Genomic DNA, 10,830 nt, shown 5'->3' with positions numbered 1-10,830 from the left:
CGTGAAGATCCTGCACCAGGGTCCAGCTCTCCTGCTGTGAAATCCTGTGGTCCTCAGGTGCTGCTCCTCACGGCCAGGACCACCCCCAGGAAACACCGGCAAGGCCCTGAAATAGCAGACGTCCGTCCAGACTTCAAACATGCTGAGCTTCGTAGCAACATCCAAAGGAAACTGGACCAAAACCTCTCTATGGGGCTGCAGGGGCTGCACTCCAAGCCCAGCCTCTGCTCGCATTTCTCTTCAGTTTGCTTCACTCCTCTCCCTAAAATACCCGCTCCTATCTGAAACAGTTGCTCCAGCGAGCTGGGATTATCCAGTCTAAACCTATCCCTTGCTAGGTGCCTGCAGCATACATCGGGTTGCAGTTAAAAACACTCCAGTATTCGCTTCCCACCAGGTCTCTTTTCACTCTTCCCCAGGAAGCAGAACCCAGGTGAGCTGCAGCCCAGCAGCTCTCTGCTCCGTACAAGACCCAGCTGATTCAAATGGGGAAGCCAAGCCGTGCCAACACTTCTTTAAAATGGATGCTACTTAAAGGTATTAACAAGATCGGGTGCGGTTATCTTAACCTTAGGCATCAGGCTCTGCCGATCCTAGCGGGCACCAGCCAACTGGAAGCATCCTTCAATCCAAGCAGTTTTACCAGCTTTTATTAGAAACACCAGCACATTTCAAGTTTCCTCTTTTTGATCACAAATATAGTATTTTTCCTCTTTTTAAGTACACAGCATGAGACACAGCATCAGGGCTTTCCATCTTTTTTTTTTTTTTACAGCAATTTCTTTTGGACAAGCTTTGGGTTAGTGTTCACTGACCTCACCCCAGCCCCCAATTTTGACATCTTGAATTGCTGAAGACAGTTGCATGGGCAGATGAATCCAATGGTGGTGCAAAAGGTACAATAGTTAAAGGTTGGCAAGAAAAGTTTAAGCAGAGGCTCTGTAGTTAAGAAGAACGGAGTAGCGCCGCAGCGCAATACTGTTTTGAGGGCACGGGGACAAAAGTTCTCCTTTCAAGCAAGAAACCATGCGCTCTTCTCACCCCATCCTCCCCCAGCCCTGCTCCTAAAAACACGAGGCTGGAGGGAGAGCTAACCGAAGGTGAGAAGCCGAGCAGGCCAGGTGCTCCCCCCAGAGCACAAACAGGCTGTCGGGCGTTGCTGCGAATCCCTCGTGAGTTGCATGGAATTGAGAAGCCTCAGGTCTGAGTGACGGCATTTTAGGCTAGTTGTGGTTTTAGCTCACACCTACGCTGGGAAAGTTTCCCTGGATTTTGTCTTGGAGAAAGTAATTCAGTGGGAGGAGAAGGGGCAAGTATCCCAGGAAGATGAGGGCATGGTGACAGGATATTAAAGGGAACATGTACATGATTTGTTATTTTTTATTCCACAGAAAACCCTCAAATCTAGACTCAGAGTTAACAGCAGAAAAATAGTGTTAAAGTCAATAGGTTCATATTTTACTGTAGACTAAATAAATTAGCCTAGAATTAACTCAATACTCTCTATTTTCCTTTCATTGGTGATCCTTCTCTAAATTAATGCAGATTTTAAAAAGCAACGGCTATTAATAATTTATTCCAGTTAACCCTTATGGATGAACACCTGTAAGTATTAAATGTATGGGAACCATTCCCCTCTCCTCTCCCTCCCCGAAAAGGAAACAATCACTAAAGGGTGTTGTAAAACAGACATGCTACCTACAATACTCCATGTTTCGTGCCACTCCTACCGATGCCTCTGGCTGCTCTGTGTAATGAGTGAATATTCATAGCCATGTCTTACAAAGAACATGATCAAAAAATATATAAATAAATAAAAACCTTAAACATTCTTACATGGATTTTTAAAGAACAGAATACATGTTAAAAACTTCAGTAATTTATATCAATTTTAAGCAATACTTTATATACAATGGAAAAAAGACATGCATAGTCCAAATACAATGTTGAAAACAGCATTTTCATAACAAAAAACCCAAACACTAAGTGTTAATACCATGTACATGAATTCAAGAAGGACCACCCTTTTTTTCTGTTGCACACAGTTTATTTAACAATATGATATTATAAGTAAGAAATGAGTTTTTTTTTTTTTTTTTACCATTCTATACAGTGATTGAATCTTCTTGGATTTTCTTATTTATAGTAATTATAGCGCTTGCATGATTTACACTAGAATTGCTTTTCCTCATTTCAAGTTTCACATAGAAGAAAGAAAGAAAAGAATGCTTCTTCTCTATTCAAATCAGCACGGTCTAAGAGTGATCATCCCTATTTTCATCTAAAACCAGTTTTATCAGAGAAACAAAGCAACAATTTCTACATCTGCAAGACAAAGATTTTGGCATTGGCCAATGTGTGTTTTTGTGTGCAAGAGTCAATTCCTATCTTTCCAGGGGTAATACTTCAAACGCCTGCAGAGTTCACTATAGAAAAAAAATCTTCCCGCAACGTGTCAAAGTTACCGGGATACATTATAATGTTGCATTATTTCAGGAAACAGTTTCTGAATATTATTTTTCTTCTTTTAAACGCAAATGTTTAAAGTCTTGAAAATACAAATAAAAAATATGAATATAATGAACTTGTTTTCCCCGTTAAAAAAAAGGTATGAGTCAACAGCAACAAAAAAATAAAAACCAAAAAAACCCACAAAAGAGACCAGATATTTTAACTGCCTGGCTTTAACAAAAAAATATATTCTTTGTATTGTTTTTTTTTTTTTTTTTTTTTTAAACAGCAATTCATTCTTCCACGTGTAGGAAGCAGCAGTTCCATCTAGGATTCAAAACAACCCAGATGCCTGAATTTTCAGTACAAAATGTCCCAAGAACACGAAAGGAAAAAAAAAGTGATGCTCCCATAATGCTACAAACCCTCCACAAATTTTTCTAACGTGTCCCCGGTGGTATCACCGACCAGAGACAACTCGTTAGACAACGCACTCCTGTTCGGGGTGTTTAGTTGTGGAAGCATTGCACTCTGTTCTGGGTTGCCCAAGTGTCCCTGATCCATGGAGCTAGCCATAGTAACTGCGAGTCCTGGGTGGGGGGAACCAGTCTGGGGAGAGACGTGGTGCGGTGACGGCTGGGGCTGTATCCGCGGTGAAGGGCTGGAATGTGGCGGCTGGGACTGGGGACGGGGAGACTGAACGGGCGCTGGGGACCGCACCTGGTTGCTGAGGGAGGTGGCGATCTGCTGGCCAGGGAGATGAGACGCCTGCGGTTGTCCTGAGAGCATGTGCTGCTGTGGGCTCATGGGGTTGGGCTGGCCCGGGGACCCTATCTGCTGCTTCATCTGCTGCTGCTGCAGGATCCTCTGCTGCAGTGCTTGCTGAATGTTGGGAGTGCCGTCTGCCCCCATGCCGGGCTGGCCCATCTGGTTCAGCTGTCCCATCTGAGCCATCTGTCCCATGGACCCCCCCTGTATGGATATGTGCTGCTGCATCCGCTGCTGCTGCATGGCCTGAGGGTAACCTCCCGGTCCTTGAGGCTGCTGGAACTGGCTATGTCCTGCCATCCCTCCTGCCATGCCAGCCCCTCCTTGCTGCTGCTGCTGCTGCTGTTGCTGCTGCTGCAGTAATTGCCTCCTCAGTATCTCTCTGTACTGCGGACTCATGTTTGCCATGCTGGGGTTGTGGCCGGGGTTCATAATGTTTATCGCTTGTCCCTGGGGATTCATAGCTCCAATCCCTTGCTGCTGGGGAGGAACGCTCGGTCTCTGCACTCCCGCTTGCATCGCGTTCATGTTCTGCAATCCTGGTTGAGTGTGCATGCCTGGCTGTTGCATGCCGGTCTGCGGCTGCTGCATCCCAGGCTGGGGCTGTATGCCTGCTTGCGGCTGCATCCCGGGCTGGTTAGCCACGTATTTGGCTGTTCTTTGCTTTATAAAAGCTGCCATAAGCTGAGGGTTGGATTTAAGGATATTAAGAACCTGCTGCTGTTGCTGCGGTGAACTCGGTGATTTCAAGGTCCTCAGTAAGTCCTGAAGTGCGTTCGGGGGGATGCTCCGGGGCGGCTGTTGCACGCCTGGCATCCTGGGCCCAGCCACTGCTTGTGGCGTTGCCATCGGCATCACTGGTCTCGCCATTCCTGGCTGCATCGGTTGCTGCTGCGGCATCGGAGGCGACTGCCACTGCCCAGGCTGCATGTTGGACATCACCGGGCCGCTTACAGGGTTGGGCCGGGGTACATTCATGCTGACTTGCTGCATCTGGTTCACTGAACCCACCGTCGGGTTTACTAGCCCTGGGCGACCAGGAGGCAAACCATTGTTGATGTTGTTGACCCTGTAGAGTTGCTGCTGCTGCTGGGCAGCTTCTCTCTCGATCTGCCGAGCTGCTTCCACCGCGGCTGGCGGAGGCTGGGCCGGAGGTGGAGGTGCGGAAACCGGGTTTGTGGGTTTTCCTGCTGAAACAGTAGTGGGGGGCTGAGTTCTCGACACACTGGGGAAGCCAGCCGGTGACATACTTACAGGGGAAGGCTGGGGCTGGGGAGGAGGCTGCGGTGTTTGCGGTGTACTTGGCTGCTGTGTAGGGGTACCAGGCGTTGCTGAGGTAGGAGAAGGCAAACTTTGCTGAGGCACGTTTCGGGTGTTCATGGTAGCCATCCTTCTGCGCATGAGCTGAGCCTGCTGCAGGCGATGCTGGATCTGCTGCTGTCGAAGCTTGTGTTTGATATTGAGACAGAATGGCACAGGGCATTTGTTCTCTTGGCAGTGTTTGGCATGGTAGCAGCAAAGAGCTATGAGCTGTTTGCACACTGGACAGCCACCGTTGGTCTTGCGCTTGCAACCCTTGGTGTGCTGGACAACCCGTTTCATCTTCTGGCAGGATGGCAATGAGCAGTTTGCATTGCGGCACTGACAGGCGTGGACAAGGGACTGAATGCAGCGCTGGATGCTCAGTCGTCGTGACTCCTGGGGGCTCTTGGACTGCTGCTCTCCTTGGCTGTTGCTCTCATCATCCAGACCCAGGCCCCACTTAACCATCTTGTGGTCATGGCTCTTAGTGTTGTAGCAGTTAATGCAGAGGTCGTAGTCCTGAAAGCAAAGAAAATCCAGGGTTCAGTTGTCTGTAAAGCACTAACTACGGCAGTAAAAGAGGAAAGAGTGCTGCTAGGCGAGCAACATGACCCTGATGCAGAAGCACACTTTGGCTTTCAGTGGGTACAAACACACAGCCGAACAACAGCAAGACAACAGCTGCCAGTTTCAATACACTCCTGGTATACTGAGGTAGAGAAGCAGCTGCACAGCCCCCAGGACAACGGGATTGGACCTTTGGGGCTGGGAGTTTTGGGCAGCAGAAGGCAGAAGCCCCATCAGCTGCCTTAGCAAAGTGAGCCTGCAGTCACAGGTCTTGCCTGTTGTGGGTAATAACGCAAACTAACGCAAACGGGCTGTAATTGTCACTTGATTTTTCTTATACAGCAGTCGTGTGCCTCCCTACCTTTTGAGGATGGTGACTTGACTTTGCTGTAGTGTCTACTGGGCTACCTACACAAGGAAACCTGACACCTCTGAACAGTTCAAACAAACCTACGTGCTTAAAAATCATGGCTTTGCTCTCCATTTTACTATTCTTCGTGTGATTACTGACAAATAATTTGTAACCTGAAATGTACTTTTTAATCTCTAAGTGCAGGTTTCATGTCAAGACAGACACATCTGAAAACCTGCTCAAACACCCACATTTTCACTGTCCTGTGCTTTTTTTTTTTTTTTTTTTCTGGAGAAAGGTCACTCTCGGAAGTATACGGAAGTACCCAGAAGAAACTTAAAGGCCACAATTCCTTCCACCACTTAATTCCCCTAGTCTATACGATCCGTTTCCTGCGGTCTTGCCTCAAGAAGCTCTATTTAATGCTTTCCTCAGAGGGATTAATTAAGATTCTTCCACCACAAACCTGGCAATAACTTGTAGTGTAAAAACTAGGTTACACTTATTCAAAAAATTTTTTTTTTGGTTCAGCTACAGCCAGAGGTCATCGCAAGCCCTCTAGAGGCTATCTTCTCCTCAAGCCCATCTGTATAACTCCGTGTGTAATTGCTCTCTAACATAGTTCAGTGGAAGTAATCTATCCTGTAATAGGACCAGACATTGTAAGTATTGAGCCAGGTTAGGAAGCAATTATTTGGGCTGATCTGAAGGGCAAGCAACCTCCAATGCTGGGCAGAAGAGACAGCGATGAAGAGCTGTGTTAGCCTTCTCAGCCAGCTTCACAGCAGCCTGGCCACGCACCTGGCTGCACTCATTCTAACACCAAGTACCACGAACAAAGCAGAGCTAACCTCTCTCGTGGACATCCATTTAATGGGGATGAGCTTGTGTCTCGCGGATGCCTACTACTCTGGCAGCGTCAAACCCTACCACACCATTCTGGAATTCCCTAATGTTAAGTAAATGCTTGTCTATGCAGAGGAGATGACACGGCTATAGCAGACTCAGCTGTAGCCATTCCAGAGTATCACAGGTTTCCATGTAGAGAAACTAAGGGCACTTATTCTAGAAGAGAGACCTCACTTGCAGTCAAATTCCCTTAAGGCTTAGCACTCCTCACATCAGAATATGCTTAATTTGGAAGAACTCTGTGCAATATTTAAAAACAGAAACAAAACAGAAGGAAATGAGCTCGATTGAAGTGTCAGGTGATATACACATACCTCACAGACAGTGCAATGCCACCTTGTTTCCACATGATGTTTGCACTCATTGCACGTGTAGACAAAGCGATCCTGTCCTTGAGTATGTAGTTCTACCAGCATGCAGAGCGTGGACCACTTGGATCGGCGTAGTGAGGAGAACTCCCAGTGCTTATCTCTGGCTAAAGTGAGGAAGGCATCTCGCCCATCCATCAGATCACAGCTCAGTAATGGATCAGGGTCCACAATGGGAGGCAGAGTGTTAATTACAGGCCCAGCATGTAAATGAATCACAAAAAAGACCTGCAAATAAACACAGGAAAAAAAGCCAACAATGTTAGATAATCCTGCAGGAAATGCTCACGTTCTGTTGCAATAATGTTACGCTGCAAACGTTATTTGACTTAGTTTATGGTAATCTCTTCAATATGTTGTTACATAACTGAAACACTCAGCATAACCAAAAGCTTTACTCTCCCTGATTTTTCAGTTCTATCATCATGCCTCGATTTACGGGAATAAAATCTCTTTACACAGCACATTTTGACAGTACCTCTTTATGCTTCTCCATGGTGGCATACAGCTTCTGAGACAGATCATTGGACACATTTGGCATGCTGGGTTTCTTCTTGTTAGCTCTGCTGATGCTACTCTTATTCTTGTTGGTTTTTTTGTTGTTCTTTTTCTTGGCATTTTTGCTGTCACCTTGGCTTCCCTGCAATAAATGCATAGGAAATGTGTTAAACTTTATAGAGCTCTCTCCCATTCACTGCATCTGAAAGTGAAACACTTCTGCTGTCAATAATAGAACTTTGTTCCAATGCCTGCAAATCAAGCATACTGTGTTAAATATATCCTATCCTCCAGGAAAAATAAAAAGTCAAACCAGCAAGCAAGAAGTTTCAAATGTTGTTTAAAAATAGTCCATTTTTTCCTCAACTATGCATATACATTAAATAGTTTTCAGTTTATTTTTTTCCTTCTCAAACATCATACTTCAGCTCCCATTGCTTGTTTTTCAAAATCCTGAAGACATTTGATAATCAAATGAGTTACAAATAAAATGGACTTAAAAAAAATTCTACAAGAGTAGATTTTGCTTTGTTGTGCATTTAGGACTTCACACACTTGCTCAAGTTCTAATTAATTAATCAACAAATCTAAGGCTAATGCATAGATAAAGACACGTAGGATTTGAAACTAACAAAACACGTTTTTTCCAATCCTGAAGACTTGCTACTGCATCTGTAACTCCAAACAATATCAAGCTTTCAAAGCCTTCACTTGTGTATGATTACAACATAGACCACAGTGAACATATTCTGAATGCTGAGTAAAAAAAATAAAAATGATGCTATTTAGATGACCTGAGGAAACAGAAACAGTTTTACATTTCTAATGTTCCTAAAAAAAAAAAAAAAAAAAAAAAAAAGCAATCAAACAACAAAAACCTCCAAAACACGAATTCCCAACAGGGAGCACACCACCCAATAAAATTCCCCTGACTACTACAGTGTTGGTCTGCAGAATGCAAAAAATAAGCTACTGAAATCCTCTGATACATATACATACAACAAAGTTTCTTTCAGTACAGGCAAACAGGTTTTATTTGCAAGCACATTTGTTCAAACAAAACAAAAATACTCCAAGTGAAGAAGCAGTTCTATGTGTAGACCATATGTCTCATTGCCATCTTTCATTTTGTTCATTAGGCTTAGATGGGAATTCCCTGTTGAACCTTGTTTTATTCAGTAACTAATCTTACTGACTTTTTGACCAAACCTGTTTGGAAATTAAAACTATGCTAAGGGCAAGCCAGACTGAGCTCTAAGTGATTTGCAGGTATTTGGAATTGAATTCAGTGTGTTCCTATGACTTCCTCTCCCAAAGTTTTCTACCGCCCCGAATGGCATTATGGCACGTCTTCCCCTTTGCCTGTTCATTCTGGAGGACCTACACAGGTTTTAAAATTTGAACACCAAAGGAAAAAACAGATTGAAACCTAGCTGACAGCGTAATTCCGTTTCCTTTCTACTACATCTTTAATTTATACATGGTCAATCACACAAAACTATTCCAAATGTTTTAAGAAGATTGGTTTTGTACTCTTTCATTTTGATACCATTTAACAGATTGTCAGGTTTGCCAGAGACGCCAATGGCATGGTTACTCACTGAACCTTGTCTCTTCAGAACCTTTTTCACGAACTCCTGAATATTTACCACCTCTTTAAAATCTCTTATAACAGATACATGTGGCACACTTTCAAACAAATTCTCCTCCTTCCTAGGGTGAGCTTCAACATCCTAGAAGCTTCCTCCTATTCCTCCTAAAAATCAGTAAACCACATCCTCAAGGTCTTTTCTCATTGTCCCAGTACTGTTAAGGACCGAATTTCATACTACATGACCATCTCTGGACTGCAGTAGAAATGTTTGCATCCCTTTAATCTGTAGCCAGCTTCTTTAGGAAGTTTGTAGACGAAGAGGAGAAAACGAGTTCTATGGTAGTAACAGTAGGAAAATGCAGGATGGTACCGTTATCTCTGACCCCTAACGTTACTTTTGCTATTCCTATTTTGTTCTGATCCTGCATTTTGTTCCCCAGAACACCACTTCAGACAGGACAGCAGTAACACAGCTGACTTATCCATGTTTTCAGGACACCTGCAGAGCTGGGGCACTCTCTACTGTTCAGCTACACTTTAGCTTTCTCTCCACGTACATGAAGTTTGTGTTTTTGTGAAGTTCTTGTCATAAACAGGTTCTGTACAACTGCAGTACAAGGCAAACTACTATGATTCATCAATTGTTTCTACATGTGGAGATCCCCCATTCCTGGGCATACTTTCCTCCACAAAATGATGCAAGTTCACAAAATGACTGCACTGGACAAGTCCTCACGCTTTCATTTTACTCATTTTCCCGAGCCAAGGGGCAAAGACCACACTGCTTCCCTTTTATTGCAATTCTGGTTAACATCTTGAGCAAGGTGGATGCAGATTTTGTTCCCACCACACTCCAAGCAACAACAATGGCATTAGAGTGGAATATATGGATTTTAAGTCATGGCTGTCTCTTCTCACTTTAAGTAAACTCATGAGTTTAACAGCCGTTTTGGGGATTTTAAAGCACCTTTTTTTCCCCCTCTTGGATGCCCATGTTTGCCCTGGCATTTTCAGAATGGCAGGCTACAAGGGCAGGCTATGATTTATTGAAAGTGATACTGTTAACAAAAGAATACTGCAACATAAATTTCAAGCCTTACCTTTCAGATACTTTTATGCTGCTATGTTTGTTGAAATATTTCAAATTTTAAAATTACATTCAGAATGAAAAAGGTGAAAGCCATTAACTTTACAGTTCCATAAAAATAGCAGCAAACTATATTAGCTTTGAGGGAGCCGGTAAGGTTTAATAGATGGAACTTTCTGACATAAATGAAATTGCTCCACATCAATCACACGTGATATGTACTGTACGCAAATTGCCACAGCATCTAAGCTGAATGCAGTTTCTCCCTAGTTAAAGCTTCTGGTTCCACCTTGATCCTGACTTCATATTTTCTTACCATATTTATTTTCAAAATATCTTGCTGTAAATCACAAGGGAAAAGGACAGTATAAAAGCACTACAACCATTTAGTTACAGGTACAAACCAGACAAATATAAATAATGAAATTCTGGCTGGGATGTGTTTTTTTATTTTTTTTAATAAATTATTCACACAAAAAGAGTGCTGGTGAAGGAACACCACCATCAGGATCAAAATTTCGCACCAGTGTAAAGTTTGTAGCAGTTGGGAACTGAAATTCAGAAGCATTAATTGCAAGTGACTTCCAGTATCTTTCATTAAATAAAGGCAAAATTTAATTCATCTCTGAAAAATACAGCATCTTTCAAAACACAAACACCTTTGCAAAGGTGTGAACTAGAAGCTCCACTGAATGACTGCAAGCCAACACAGCAATCACGATGCAATCCAAAAGTAGCTTAACACATTTCCCAGAGAACAGAAATGCTGAACTACATAACTGACTTCTAATTCTGTTAATGAAGTAACAAGCCAACAGAATATTTCTTACCTGAGAAGAAAACCAGAAATGCAGATAAAGGGAACCCCTGATTTAAAATCTGATGTGAATGACCTTTTTCCTAGTTAGACTGTGAACTCTAATTTACCGAAGTG

At 43.5% G+C, this 10,830-nt stretch overlaps 1 protein-coding gene across 6 annotated transcripts in view; it reads right to left on the bottom strand.

Moving 5' to 3' along the window:
- Positions 1-633: 633 nt before the first annotated feature.
- Positions 634-10,830, bottom strand: part of CREBBP (CREB binding lysine acetyltransferase) — a 95,115-nt gene continuing 84,918 nt past the window's right edge. For all 6 annotated transcript variants that reach the window (XM_084296339.1, XM_084296344.1, XM_084296340.1 and 3 more), the window contains 3 exons: positions 7,196-7,357; positions 6,664-6,945; positions 634-5,040 (listed from right to left, as the gene is read on the bottom strand). In XM_084296339.1, the coding sequence (XP_084152465.1) occupies positions 2,869-5,040; positions 6,664-6,945; positions 7,196-7,357 (2,616 nt within the window). In that variant the 3' untranslated portion in view covers positions 634-2,868. The remainder of the gene's footprint in view (positions 5,041-6,663; positions 6,946-7,195; positions 7,358-10,830) is intronic.

This window comes from Netta rufina (genome assembly GCF_964035555.1).
Source record: "Netta rufina genome assembly, chromosome: 15".
NCBI lineage: Eukaryota > Metazoa > Chordata > Aves > Anseriformes > Anatidae > Netta > Netta rufina.
The sequence above is the reverse complement of the archived record's forward strand: the minus strand, read 5'-3'. Positions and strand labels throughout refer to the sequence as shown.